Genomic DNA, 14327 nt, shown 5'->3' on the forward strand with positions numbered 1-14327 from the left:
TGTCACATGACCTGCTCTTGGGCAACATGGCGGCAGTTGTGGTGCTGCTTTTGGACTGAGCAACAGCGAGTGTGGCGCACTCATTCCCGGGGTGAGGAGTGCGTCAGCGTGAGAAGAGGGGCTGGGTCCTGGTCTTCCTGCTCCTGTCCCAGCATCACCTGCATCTCACGTGTCCTCTCCTCTGTCGGAACCAGAGGGAATGACGAAACCCAGGGCTTTTCGCAGTGGTGCACTGTGCATCGGAGCACGCTCCTAGGCGACGGTGGGCAAGTCTCCTCGAAGTCCTTTCTCGAACCTCCTTCCGTCGGAGGTGGGACCGAGGCGTGGGCGGTTGCTATTCCCCAGGGACCATGGCCGGATCCGACACGGCGCCGTTCCTCAGCCAAGCAGATGACCCAGATGACGGGCCAGCGCCTGGGCATCCCGGGTTGCCAGGGCCCATGGGGAATCCCAAGTCCGGGGAGCTCGAGGTCCCAGACTGTGAAGGGCTACAGCGCATCACTGGTTTATCTCGGGGCCATTCGACCCTCATAGTGGTGGTGCTGTGCTACATCAACCTCCTGAACTACATGGATCGCTTCACCGTGGCTGGTAGGCACTGATGCTCCGAAGAAGGGACATAGGCAAGGGAGGAGTTCCCCAGGATGGGGTTGCCTCTCCGCGCTCATCCTGTGCTTTTTCTTTTCAGGGGTTCTTACAGACATCGAGCAGTTCTTTAACATCGGAGATGGTAGTACTGGCCTCATCCAGACTGGTGAGTGAGGCTCCTGCTCACACAATCCCTCCTCCTTTGCTGCCTCAACTAGGCCTACATACGTGTAGGTTTGCCTAGTAAGGCCCTACTGACCAGGGCTCTTGGAGGTAATAGCCCTGGCTGCTCTAGGGTTATCGAGTTGAGCCGGGACATCACACAGAAGGAGCCAGCTAATTACTATGAGTCGGTAGGCAACACACTCACCTTTTCTAAGCCTCATCTTTCTGGTCTGTAGAATGAAGCTAGTAATAAAATGGGCCAATTAGACAGGCGTGAGGACTGAGAAATGCCTTGTGTGGCACACAGTGGGAGCCAGTAAACAACAGCAGAGGGACTGGGCGACAAGGACTTTGGCGAGACGGTCTTGCCTATCCTTCTATCAGCCAGGGAAGAGTGTTGTCTTTCCCATTTGTACCGAGAGTAGACGGAACTACACGGAACTGCCTGTATTCTTATCAGAAGAGTTAAGAGTTGCCCAGGGTCCCATAAGTAGATAGGTGAATGAACATTTGAAGCCAAGTCTTGAAGTATTTGTTTTCCCTACTCCAGGCCAATGAGGAACTGGAGGCCTTTAAGTGTGGAGAAAATAGAACAAGGTCACGGGTCAAGAGGGTGTTGAGTTAGAGAAGAAAGAAATCTTTCTAGAAGGTTCCATTTATTCTTATTCAACGTGTGCATTGCGTGCATGTATGATGCTAGGTTGTGGGTTAAAGGAGACACAGTCCTGGCCCACACAGAGGCTGACGTGCTGCTGTGCCTCAGCACGGAGGGGATGTAAAATGGGATAATTTTGAGGTGGATGAGGCTTATGTAAAAGAAGCATAGAGCCAGGTGTGGTGGCACATTCCTTTAATCCCAGTACTTGGGAGGCAAAGGCTGGAGGACCATTGTTAGTTTTACGTAATGAGACCTTCTCTTCTCCCCACCCCCAGAAGGAAAAGAAAAGAAAGTGAAAATCTGGTTGTATCTGAGTTGGAATTTGAAGCAGTTGGGTTTTTGTGAAGCTCAGGAGAGAAATGAAAATGTTCCAGATAGATGGGACGTTGGGTACTGAACCCTAATATGATCTGGGCAGTTGCCTTGAAGATGCAGAGAAGGGGAAAAGGAAGGGGGTGGGTTTGATAAGACACGTGGTGTGGAAGGTGGATTTTGTTTCAGGCTGGGTAGAAGGGAGGGACCTCAGCTGGATGATCCATTCTATAATAGAAGTTTTGAAAAGTTGTGACCCTGGGCCTGGATTATCCCTCTGGCCCTGGTGGGCTGCAAGGTTCGGCTGGGGATGTGTCGTCAGTGAGGAGGGGGAGGGTGGCGAATTTCTGGTTAGGCAGTTTGTACCCTGCTCTCTAACTGGAAGAGAGAGTGTGTGTATGCGCGTGTGCGTGTGCGTGCGTGCGCGCGCGTGTGTGTGTGTGTGTGTGTGTGTGTGTGTGTGTGTGTGTGTGTGTGTTGGGGGGTTGCTGAGGGGCCTGGACTGGGCTGTGACTCTCTGCTTCCCCCCAGTGTTCATTTCCAGTTACATGGTGTTGGCACCAGTGTTTGGCTACCTGGGTGACAGGTACAATCGAAAGTACCTCATGTGCGGGGGCATTGCCTTCTGGTCCCTGGTGACACTGGGGTCATCCTTCATCCCCAGAGAGGTGAGGCCCTGAACTCCCTCCCCACTTCCCATCAGTACTTGCTTTTGTTCTCTGGAGTCATTTTGGATTGAGAGTGGGGGAGCCTCCTTGCTGTGCCATCTTCCATTGCCTGAGTTACCCTGCCATCCATCCTGTTCCCTTTTCTTCTAGAGCCTTCTTCCACTCACCACGTGGCTTGTCCCCTAACTCTCTCACTGCACACCTGACCACTCGGGTTCCCCTTCACCTCTGACCTCTGTGCAGACGGCCATTTGTCCTCTCCCTCCCCGGTGTTGGGCTTGCTCCTGAGCCTGGTGCTAGTGTGGGTGAGAGAGCAGCCAGGGTCAGCTGCCCCTGTCACTATCGGCTCTGTGGACAAATGTTCTCCTGGTTGCTTCATGTGGCTCCCTTTCTGGCCCCATCCTTGCTAGATCTCAGGGGAACTTCTGACACAATGACCCACTTCTCCCTTCCAAAAACAATCTGAAAACACATGATGCCACATGTTGCAGTTTCCCTGGCTAATGCTTTTTTGTGATTTTGAAACCTTCCCCTGTGTGCTGCCCTCAGCCCCAGGCCCTAGTGCCCTCAGGCGACCATGTAGCCTGGCCTTAGCTCCAGGTATCTTCGGTAAGCAGATAACCCCCAGTTAAGTTGAGTATTCATCACTGGGGTGTCTTAGGTGGGAGGGAATGTAGGCTTATTTTACACCTATTGAGTGCAAAGTCCTCACAGCATTGTGAACAAATGATTGTTGTTCCCCTTTTACAGATGAGGAAAGTGAGGCTCAGAGAGGTTAAGCTATTTTCTCAAAGTCACAGCTAGTAAATGGAGCCAGGATTCCAGCCAGGTCTGTGTGACTCTAAACCCAGGCCTCCCTCACTGCCTCTGCTGTTTCTCCAGCGCTAGCTGGAGAGGTCTCCTGGGAGGCTGGCTCCAGGGTGGGGTGCCACCTCCCCCATGTCTCCTTTCCCAGCATTTCTGGCTGCTCCTCCTGACCCGGGGCCTGGTGGGGGTCGGGGAGGCCAGTTACTCCACCATTGCGCCCACCCTGATCGCCGACCTCTTCGTGGCAGACCAGCGGAGTCGGATGCTCAGCATCTTCTACTTCGCCATCCCTGTGGGCAGGTGAGCAGGCCGTGGTCCTGATGTGGGGCAGGGGCTTGCTGGGGCGTTTGACCGACCACACGTCCCTCTTCCCCCCTTCCCACAGCGGTCTAGGTTACATTGCTGGCTCCAAAGTGAAGGATTTGGCTGGAGACTGGCACTGGGCTTTACGGGTGAGTTTGGTTATAGTATGGGGAGCAGCCGCATTCTTAAGGAGCCCCCTCTGACCTGCGGATACTCCCTTTTTTAACTCTTTTTTAAAAAATTGTGTGAGCATCCCTCTTGATGGTCAACTTTGGGAAGTTGATTTTTCCCTTGGCTTGAGGGTCCTGGGGATTGAACTTGGATCTTCTGGCTTGGCCTTTTACCCACCAAGCCAGCTCACTGATCTTATATACGTCCTTTTTTGGTGGCAGTGCTCATTTCCCTGAGCCTGTAGCAAGCCTGGTCCTCAACGGGAGACAGAAGGCGACAGCAGCCACTGTAAAGCTCTGAGTGATGCTGACCTGGGAGTTCCATGCCGTCCCTGGAATCACTCATTTTTATTTCAGTTTCCCCGCCCTGCATTGACTTTATTCTCATGCACTTAGGAGTCCAAAGCGATCCCTTTCAACTGAGCAACTTGGGCACCTCAGATCCTGAACTATAGTCATGAGATGATATCTGATTGGATGATCATGGGCCATGTGCCTGTTACATAGTTACTGAGGGCAGGAGCTTAACGTTCCTTTCGGTTAGGTCTTAGATCCAGTTTGAACTGTGAGGTGAGAGAATTTGAGTAGGGGTCCCTGAAACAATCAGGGTGCTGTCACCAAAGAAGAAGCAGTGTTGGGCTTATAAAACCAGGGTGTCCCAGTAGCAAACCTTCTGAAGCCCTCAGCCCCAGTGTCTCTGGTAGCTAAGTTGCCTTTACCCCTTGATCTCCAAAGCACCAGAGGTTCAGTATACCCCTACCCGTGTTCCAAAGCTTGCACTTTTCCCAGGTGACACCAGGTCTAGGCGTGCTGGCCGTCCTGCTGCTGTTCCTGGTGGTACAAGAGCCCCCGAGAGGAGCTGTGGAACGCCACTCAGGTTCACCACCCCTGAGCCCCACCTCTTGGTGGGCAGATCTGAAGGCACTGGCACGAAAGTGAGTTTACCCCTTTCTTCCACCTCTGAGGCCTCGGCGGGGGCTGGAGTCCTAATCAGGCCAAGTGTTGTGTCCTGCCAGGAGGCCTTGTATTTAGGGCCAGAGATGCGGGCACTGTTGCTCGCTTGTGGCATTTGCCTGAAATCTATGAATAGATCATATCCAATGGCTGACAGTAGACTAAGCCAGGGAGAGAGAGGAGGACATAGCTGCGGGGTCTGACTTCCTCTCAATATCTGCAGTCCTAGTTTCGTCCTGTCTTCCCTTGGCTTCACCGCTGTGGCCTTTGTCACGGGCTCCCTGGCTCTCTGGGCCCCAGCATTCCTGCTGCGCTCCCGTGTTGTTCTGGGAGAGACTCCTCCCTGTCTCCCTGGAGACTCATGCTCTTCCTCTGACAGGTACTTGTAAGGAGCTGGGTGGGTGACTGCATGTAGTGGGGCGTGAAGGGAATTCACACTCAGGCCAGGAAAGTTCAAATTCAGACTCTACCAGCTACCTCTACTCTTGGGAGTCTCAGTTTCTGTCTAAGAACCATGTGGTGAGGTAACACATGGGCCTGGGGTTCTGTGTTGGATGGATTTGGGTGTGAGGGCGGTTGGGATGGACTGTCCTCTCTGGGTCAGAGGGCCTTGCAGAAGGAATAGCTCTCGTGCCCCTACCCACCCAGTCTCATCTTTGGACTCATCACTTGCCTGACTGGAGTCCTGGGTGTGGGCCTGGGTGTGGAAATCAGCCGCCGCCTTCGCCGCTTCAACCCTCGGGCTGACCCACTGGTGTGTGCAGCCGGCCTCCTGGGTTCCGCACCTTTCCTCTTCCTGTCCCTGGCCTGTGCCCGAGGTAGCATCGTGGCCACCTATGTGAGTAGGATACTGGGGTCTGGTAGGTATCTTCACATGGGGGCAGGAGGGTGGCATGGCTTTCGGGGCACCACCATGTCCACCGGGGATGACCACCAGCAGGCAACTCATATGCAGGGCCTTCCAGCAGAGTAGTTGAGAGCAGACTGGAGGTGGATACCTCCTTTCAAATCTCAGCTCGGGGCCTTCCCAGCCGGGTGACACTGGCCAGTGAGCGTGACCTTGCTGTTTCCTCCGGTGTAAGGCGGTACTGAGGCTAGCACCTGCCTCGTGGGGTGCAATGGGGACTGAGTTAATGGATAAGCCTGGTCATGTGATTCTCTTCCACTTCTGCCACCCAGATTTTTATCTTTATTGGGGAGACCCTGTTGTCCATGAACTGGGCCATTGTGGCTGACATCCTGTTGGTGAGTAGCTGGGCAGATAGAGGTTAGTCCAGAGGCTGATGGGAGCAGGGCCGGGGTCAGGAGGTAGTGTTTAATCTTCAGACATCAGCCCTATGTGTACTTGAGTCCAGCCACAGAGGGACCTCTGGGCTTGGCCCACCTCATGTCTGCCTGCCTGTAACTCGAGTGAAAATTTGTCATGGACCTATAGTGGGCATGGCTTTTCACTGAGTTCTTCCCCACCCCCATCCCCACCTCCCCAGTATGTGGTGATCCCAACTCGACGGTCCACAGCTGAGGCCTTCCAGATAGTGCTGTCCCACTTGCTAGGTGATGCGGGGAGCCCTTACCTCATTGGTCTAGTAAGTGCTGTTCTTGGCTGGGATGGGATGGTTGGGGGACCTGGTACTCCCTGGCTGGTGGCTGGTGGCATGAGCCTGGGTGGATGGGATAGTCTGGCCCAGTTTAGGCAATAGATGGCTGTGGCACATCTCCCCTTAAGTCCTTTGGTGGATGGGAAGAAGCTGTAGGAAGGCTTGCCCATTAGGCTGTAGGCCTCACCCTTCGGCCCAAACATTCCCCTTCCCAGCTTCTGTTCATTTTCTTGGTCAGGGCTCCACATCCCCGTGTCTCTGACTCTCCTCTCCCTGCAGATCTCTGACCGCCTCCGAAGGAGCTGGCCCCCTTCCTTCCTGTCCGAGTTCCGGGCTCTGCAGTTCTCTCTCATGCTCTGTGCTTTCGTCGGGGCCCTGGGTGGCGCGGCCTTCCTGGGCACCGCCATGTTCATTGAGGATGACCGCCGGCGGGCACAACTCCACGTGCAGGGTCAGTGAGGGCCACTGTCAGGGTCTACCTTCACAGTGCCATCTGTCTGTCTGTCCATCCGTCTGTCTGTCAGCCTCCAAGTACACATTCCACGGTTCTCCTTCCACTCAGACTGTCCCATACATTCATGCCACCAGCTGCCTGCCAGGGGCAAGAGCCCAGCTTCCCTGGCTCATCCAGCTCAGCACTGAGTCTGTCAGAAGTGGATTGGACTTTCTGCCTGTATGCAGTTCTGAGGGCCCTCACTGCTGTGTCGTCTGTGCCCCTCTGCCTGTTTGTCCTCTGTCCCCTTGCTGGCTCTTATCTTACTGCCTTTGGCTCTGATCCCTTTCTCGAAGGTCTGTTGCATGAGACCGAGCCCTCAGATGACCAGATTGTGGTACCTCAGCGAGGCCGTTCTACCCGAGTCCCCGTGTCCAGTGTGCTCATCTGAGGAGCCGTTGCGCCCAGCCATAGATGTCACAGCTGGTCCTGGGCCCACCCCAGACGGTTCCCAGGCAGAAGCCCTCACCAGGCCCAGGTCCAAGAAGGAAGCCCTGGGATAGATCCCAGCTCCCAGACACTACATGGGCAGCCCAGGGAAGAGATGGGGGTTCAGAAATGGGGGTTGTCCTCTCTACTAGGGTAGCCCAAGGGGTTTGGTGCTATTTGTAACGGATGTAAATAAAATTTGTAATGAGACTCCCTACTGACTGCTTGTCTCGCTGTGGGTGCCACTGGCTTCAGGGAAATATCTGTAGCCTCCGGATTCACCAGGGGCTGTCAGGTCACCCTGTGGTAAGTCCCTGTCTTCTGGGCTTGGTAATCTAGAAGGAGGGCTGCTCTTTTCTGAGTGAGCTGGCTCGGTGTGACCGTGACTCACCGTGGTCCTCTGGAAGTCGCTCTCCCAGTACGTGAGCCTAGGAGCTGGGGGCAGTGGTACCCTTGGTCCACACAGGCCCTGGCAGAGCCTCCTTGCAGTTCTCCCATCCGGGGATGAGGCGGCTACAGCTGGCCTGGTTGGCACGTGTCTCCTTTCCTAGTGGAGGGGTTGCCTCATCCTCCAGCCTCAGACCCTTCCTTCACACAGTCAGTCCCTCTGCCTCCTCCCCCTTCCCACAACTGGGTGGGGGTGAGTGGCAGGGGGCAGGCTCAGCCGGCTGAGGAGCCTGATGATTTCCTGCCCTCACCACAGCTTCCTGTCGCACGCGGGTGGTGAGAAGGAGAGGCAGGCGGGGAGCAAGAAAGGCAGGTACAGCTGGGCACAGGGATCGTGCAGCTGGTGGCTGGGGCACAGGCCCCAGCGCTGGCTCCGGGACTAACACCTTTCCGGAGCCAACGCTAATCTCAACTCGATCGAGCAAGACAGCAGACGCAGCTGCCGGCTGCTGGATCCCAGGCTGGGGCCCACTTGGTCCCACACCCCTCGAGGGGCTGCGGTGCAGCAGGGCCTGGGGCAGGCGCTCTGCAGATGGAAGTAGACGCCTTGAGCCCTGTGGAGCTGGGTCTCCTGCTGCTGCCCTTCTTGGTCATGCTCCTGGCTGCCCTATGCGTGCGCTGCCGTGAGTTGCCAGGTAAGTGGGGAGCTTTGGGCAAACGGGATGCTGGACACTCCATCGAATCCTCATGCCGTCCCCAGCCCCTGCACCCTCCAACTGTCCCTACTTCAGTCCTGGGTGGGGGTGGGGGACCTGCGTGTCTTGTCCCAATGTACCTGATCCTGCCTCACTGGCTGTCTTTCCTCTAGCCTCCTATGACAGTGCTTCCACAGAGAGGTGAGTGGCAAACCCATGGCCCTGTGTGTCTTCCCTTTGTTCCAATCAAGGACTTGGGACTGGGGTCAAAGGCCCAAGGCCTTGTACTCAGGCTGTCTCTTTCTTGCCAGTTTGTACCCAAGGAGCATCCTCATCAAACCACCTCGTGAGTTCCGTGACCCTGGCCTTCCTCGAGGGTTCTTAAGATTGTGCCTTTGTCCTGTTCATCTTTAGCTGTCTGAAGGGTTATTACCTGGCTTGGGATAGGGGGAAGTGGGAGCCCCAATGTCTGTCTAGGGCATGGTTTTCAGGGGTACATCTGTCCTTAGAGGCCTTGATGAGGGTGGGGGGATATCTGGCATCATCCCTTCAAGCTTTCTTTGCTGTGTCCTCAGAAATAACCGTCCCCCGAACACCTGCTACTTCCTACCCTCTTGTCACTTCCTTCCCACCCCTGAGGCAGCCAGACCTGCTCCCCATTCCGTGAGTATCCCCCAACTCCCTCCCTCGGATCTACTGTGCCTCCACACCTTCTAGGTTGGGGAGGCACTTTTTCCTGGTTTAACCCCTCTCGCTCCCAGAGGCCTACCCAGATGTAATCTCTGGCCTTTGGCTTCCAGGAGATCCCCACAGCCCCTCGGGGGCTCCCATCGGATGCCATCTTCCCGGCAGAATTCAGATGATGGTAAGGGTGTAGAGCACAGGAGGGCGTTGGGGAGGAAGTGCAACCTGAGCTGACTCGGTCTTCCTTTCCCTCTCTCTTTGAAGCCAACAGTGTGGCGAGCTACGAGAACCAGGGTGGGTCTGGGGTCTAGGGTAGTGGGTGGGGTGGGGAGGCTGGAGCTGTCCAGGTCATGTTGACTCCCCTTCCTCATAGAGCCAGCCCGTAAGAACGTGGATGAAGACGAGGACGAAGATGACTATCCCGAGGGCTACCTGTGAGTGGGGAGGTGGGAGGTGGCCGTGGAAGTTGGGTACCCTTTATCAACTCATTCCTTCCTTCCAGAGTGGTGCTGCCTGACAGTAGTCCTGCCGCCGTCCCTGTTGTCTCCTCTGCTCCGGTGCCCAGCAACCCTGACCTTGGAGACAGTGCCTTCTCTAGTGAGTCAGGCTTTCTGTCTACCTCCTTCCGCCATGTGCTGCCAGCCTCTCCTTCCCTCCCTCTGTCTCTGTAATGACTGCCGCTCTTCCATTTCCTCCTTCAGATGTCCGGCTTCCTGCTCTCCACTTCCCATTGTCTTGTTTTTCCTTCACCTCTGCTCCCTCCTCTCTGTTGTCCAAGAGATTTCCTGACTCTTGAACCCTTCCATTGAAATTTCATTTCTCGGCTGGATGTGGGGGTGCATGCCTATAATCCCAGCATCAGGAGGCTATGGCAGGAGGGTTGAGTTGGAGGTTAGCCTGGGCTACATAGTGATACCCTCTCTTCAGAAACCAAAACAGCACTACGATCAACAAAAAGAAAATAAAAGAATCCATTTCTCTTATCTTTAAGTCCCCCCTCAGTTCTTTTTGTATAGTACCCTGTTCTTGTTTCTTGGAAGCAATATCATCTAATGTGTCCGTAAGAACGTTGATTACAGATTGTTTCTCTCTGTGTCTCTGTCTCTCTTGTCTCTGTCTCTGTCGCTCTGCATATCTGTCTGTCTCTCACACACTCTCACTGAAGATGTCTTCTGCGTACCCACATGGTCTTTGTTTCTCTTGGGACGCTTTTCTCTGCTTTGGTCTTTCTCCTTCCCTGAACTTTCCTCAAGGTCTGGTGATCTTCAGTTTTCTACCCTCTTGTCTCTGCATAGCATGAGTATCCTTTACCTGAAACACTTCGATACAGATTTAGGAATATTTATAAATATATAATAAATTCTTTTGGATATGAAACTCAAGATTAAACATGAGATTAATTCATTTATGTTTTATATTCACCATTATATAATATATTCCAAGTCTGAAGGTAGGTTTTTGTTTTGTCTTAGTTTTATTGACTTCGGGACTCATGGTCGAGTCCTGGCTGTCCTGGAACTTGATATGTAGACCAAGTAGACTCGAACTCAAATTAAAGGTGTAGGTTACCATGCTCAGTCTTGAAAATCTTTTGCATGAAATCAAAGTTTCATGGAATTTTCCATTTGTGGTAATGCACCAGTACTTAAAGGGTTTTGGATTTTGGAATATGCTGAATTTTGGAGTTTTAATTCAGAAACACCCAACCTTCTGCATTTACCCTAGACTATCATGTCTGTAATCTGGCTCTGGTTTTGTTGTTGTTGTTGTTGTTTTTTGTTTTTGACAGAATCTCACTGTGTAACCCTGGCTGCTGTGGAACTCACTTTGTAGACCAGTCTGGCCTTTACCTCATAGAGTTCCAATTGCCTGTGGCTTCTGAGTTCTGAGATTATAGGTGTATTTCCTCTTGTTCCATTTGGTTTTTATTGATGGTAGTTTGTTTATTTCGCTTTTATTTTAGTCCCCCTGCACTCCCATATAGGGTTTCTCTGGGTGTCCCTGGCTGACCTGAAACTCACTCTGCAGACCAGGCTGTCTTTGAACTCAGATCTACCTGCCTCTGCCTCCTGAGTGCTGGGATTAAAGACGTGCACCACCACCATTTGTAATCCAGATTTCTAATCTGTCATTTCTCTCCTGAACCCTAGAGTGTTTGAGTGATCTCTTCCATCCATCCGTCTGTTCTCACTCCTCATTTCCTGGTTATGTCTGCTGGCTTACGTTAGGGATTTAGTGAGCCAATTCAGCAAACTTATACTGGTAAAAGGATCATTGCTAGGGGCAAAATGACTCTTTTTAAATTCAGCAAGAGACTGTGTCTCAAAGAACTATGGGGGAGTGGATAAAGCCTCTATGTGTTCCTGAGTGTGTGCATCTGCATAACACACACAGAGATACTAAGAGAACTACTGTTAACTGAGGACCTACTTTATGCCCTCATAGTGTGTACAACTCGTTAAACCTCACAGTTTGTGAGTGCTCTGCTGACTGTATCCCCTTCCCCTCCTGCCCCTCCCTTCTCTAGAGTTTAGTTGTTTAAGTTGATACATTCTTGCTGTTGTGATGCAGTCTGTCCATTAAATCCTGAGCTCAAGTTACCTCAGTCTTCTGGGGCCACGAGGTTTATCAGTAGGTACATGGTAGCACATAGCTGTGAACTCCATTCTACAGACGAGGAAACCAGAGAGCATTTAGGGTACCTGTCTGACGTTAGATAGTCGCTTAGTGCTGGAGCTGGGGTTCAAGTCAGTTTATTCAACTCAGAAGCTCAGCTTGTCCGCGTGCTCGCACAGAAACCAGGTAACCATGAAGCCAGAAAGCAAAAAGCCATGTAACATTGTGAGTGACCTTCGTGGGCCTGGGGAGGTGCGGTGAGGGCAGTGGCTGGTTATGTTGAGAAGCCAGACAGGTCTGAGAAGAGGAGATGCCAACTGGACCAAATGGGCCACCTCTTCACACATCACCAAGCAATATCACCAAGCACTCTGCATTCTGTACTCTGAGCTCCTTGGATCCCTGCTCCCCATCCTCACTACCCCCTCTGTTCCATTTCCCCAGAGGCACTGGTCCAGCAGATCTTGCCCTGCCCAGGCTTCTCCCCTTGCTTTTCCTGAATATTCATTCTCTCTATATTGTGAAACTGCCTTGGGCGAAGGTTGTGTTTAGAGACCTGGATGTCTGAGTCGGGGGGAAGAGGTGTTTCTGGGGACCAGTGCCTGGCTGAGTGTCTTTTAGTCACTGTATTGCAATGGCTGTCCTCCAGTGGAGTCATGTGAAGATTACGTGAATGTCCCTGAGAGTGAGGAGAGCGCAGAGGCATCTCTGGGTAGGTGACCACACTCCATGCATGGCCTTTAGCTTCTCCCCACCCTGTGCACGGCCTGCCCTTCACGCCATTGTCCCTGCTGATCTGTCCCCACAGACGGGAGCCGGGAGTATGTGAATGTGTCCCAGGACCCACAGCCAGTGATCAGGGCTGAGCTGGGTAAGTACCAAGGTGTAAGGGGGCAGGAGCTGGCTTGGCCTGCAGACTGAACACCAGTCTCCCTCTGCCTTTCCCTCTCAGCCTCTGTGAACTCCCAGGAGGTGGAAGATGAAGAAGAAGAGGAGGATGTGGATGGAGAGGAAGCTCCTGACTATGAGAACCTTCAGGAACTTAACTGAAAGCCTGGTGAGTGGCCTCTGTCTCCACCCCTGCCTTGGGCCCTCTCTTCTTGGCCATCCCCAATGGTTAGGCACATACTTTGTGGCTCTGGATACCCGAGTGGTTTCATGAGTCCATGATTGTGTCCCCCCTGTGTCCCCTGCCCTGCTGTGTTTCAGCTGCAGCTATCAGCCCTGGAACTGGACTTGCTGGGGGTGTCGCTAAGGGAGTCCCATTTGACCTCTGCCTTGCCTACAGCCTGAGAATCTCCCCTAACTTATTGTGACTTTGGAGCTCAGTCTGTGTCCCCAGTATTCTGCACCTTCTGATGAAGCCTGAGAATGAATCTAGTTCCAGCGGACTATGTCATAGAATAAAGGCCACGTGGCCCAAAATCTCCCTTTTGTTTTATTTATTTATATTGCTTAACTGGGATGGGTTTTGCTATGTTGATCAGGCTGGCCTCGAACCTGTGGGTGATTACCCCGCCTCTGTCTCCCAAGTGCTGGGATTACAGGTGCGAACCATAATGCACAGCTGTCAGCAGCACTGTGAGTTCTGGGGTCCTGGAAGGCTGGGAGATGGTAACTATGGGTTGAAGATGACCTTTTTCTTTGTGGGATGTTGTTGAATGTGTATATACATGTGACCTTTGGGTCTAGGTGTGTGTGTGTGTGTGTGTGTGTGTGTGTGTGTGTGTGTGTGTGTGTGTGTGTGTGTACGTATACATACAAGTCTGCAGTCAGAGCATCCAGATGGCCCTGTCTTTCTGTCTGTGGGTCTCCTTCCTCTACAGGGGTCCTACCAATTTCTCAACAGTCTTGGTTAAGAACTGTAAGTGACAGCAGACAAGGACTTGGACACAGCCATGTTCTGAGTGAGACCTATGACCCAAGCTGTCCCTTCTGGGGCTCAGGATGTATCTCCTCAAAGGTAGTTCATGGAAGTGCATCTGTTCATAGTGACAGTGGCAGAGAAGGGTACTCTGGGTGGGGAGTGTGTCCACCCTGAAAACTTCTATTCCCGACACTTTCGAGACAAAGGACTGGCCTGACAACACCTCAGTAGGTCTTTTGGTTCTTACCTTTTGTGTGATTCTCAGTGAAATAACTGGAGTGGTCAGACGCGGGAGTGACCACTGGTTAATCTCAGCTGCTCCAGGGGTTGAGGTGGGAGGATTCCTGGAGCCTAAGAGTTCAAAGCCAGCCCGACACACATAGTGGAAACCTATCTTTTACCAAAGTGGCCAAGGCAACTGCAGTAGGTACTGCCATCAAGTTTCAGTCCCGCCGTGGTGGCGTGCCCGCAGACCTCACTGCTGCATCAGTTTACTAGGTCTGGAAGTGGGCAACGGTCTGATGAGTGGTTGTCCACTGGGCTGGCTCCCTCACCTGGGTTCTGAGAGTTTTCTCTTGGTCTCCTCCAGGACCCACTCTCCTCCCAGTTCTGTGTGGATTTAGAGGCACCAGTGCAGGCCCCAGTCCTGGGATGTCAACTGATCCTTTTCCTGCATTGCACAATGGTTCAAGTTGCAGATTTTGCAGATACATTTCACTGCAGCTCACTGGGCAGTGGGGCAGCCTGGTGTCTTTGTAAGAGACCCCTTTTGATCCTAGCTGTAACTGGGCTGGAAGCTGTAGTTCTGGAGACCCCATTTGCATGCCCTGCCTCTGAGAGAAGCTGTGGAGAGGAAGGGTGGCTTAGACATGGATGTTTTCCTGAATCTGCTCACTTATGAACCTCTACATCTCAGTCATGTGGGTCAGTAAA

At 52.9% G+C, this 14327-nt stretch overlaps 2 protein-coding genes across 4 annotated transcripts; both read left to right on the forward strand.

Annotated features, from left to right (window-relative positions):
* Nucleotides 1-7356, forward strand: Spns1 (sphingolipid transporter 1 (putative)). Its single transcript, XM_032892678.1, has 12 exons — nt 1-591; nt 689-754; nt 2255-2391; nt 3347-3498; nt 3584-3650; nt 4461-4606; nt 4849-5004; nt 5274-5463; nt 5805-5870; nt 6113-6211; nt 6503-6674; nt 7013-7356. Exons 1-12 carry the CDS (start codon nt 351-353, stop codon nt 7105-7107), a joined length of 1587 nt encoding a protein of 528 aa, XP_032748569.1. The 5' UTR covers nt 1-350; the 3' UTR covers nt 7108-7356.
* A 462-nt stretch (nt 7357-7818) lies between these two features.
* Lat (linker for activation of T cells) lies at nt 7819-12955 on the forward strand. 3 transcript variants are annotated; one of them, XR_004386843.1, is made up of 10 exons: nt 7819-8227; nt 8401-8428; nt 8539-8573; nt 8803-8890; nt 9028-9092; nt 9176-9205; nt 9285-9345; nt 9414-9508; nt 12177-12584; nt 12737-12955. XR_004386843.1 is itself a non-coding variant. In XM_032892679.1 (7 exons), the coding sequence occupies exons 1-7, from the start codon at nt 8125-8127 to the stop codon at nt 9347-9349; spliced, it is 414 nt and encodes a 137-aa protein (XP_032748570.1). In that variant the 5' UTR covers nt 7819-8124; the 3' UTR covers nt 9350-9498. The 3 variants fall into 3 exon arrangements, 1 of the variants encoding a protein (XP_032748570.1); XR_004386844.1 differs by lacking the exon at nt 9176-9205; XM_032892679.1 differs by lacking the exons at nt 12177-12584; nt 12737-12955 and having other exon boundaries at nt 9285-9498.
* The last annotated feature ends 1372 nt before the right edge of the window (nt 12956-14327 follow it).

Source organism: Rattus rattus, chromosome 2, assembly GCF_011064425.1.
Source record: "Rattus rattus isolate New Zealand chromosome 2, Rrattus_CSIRO_v1, whole genome shotgun sequence".
NCBI classification, from domain to species: Eukaryota; Metazoa; Chordata; class Mammalia; order Rodentia; family Muridae; genus Rattus; species Rattus rattus.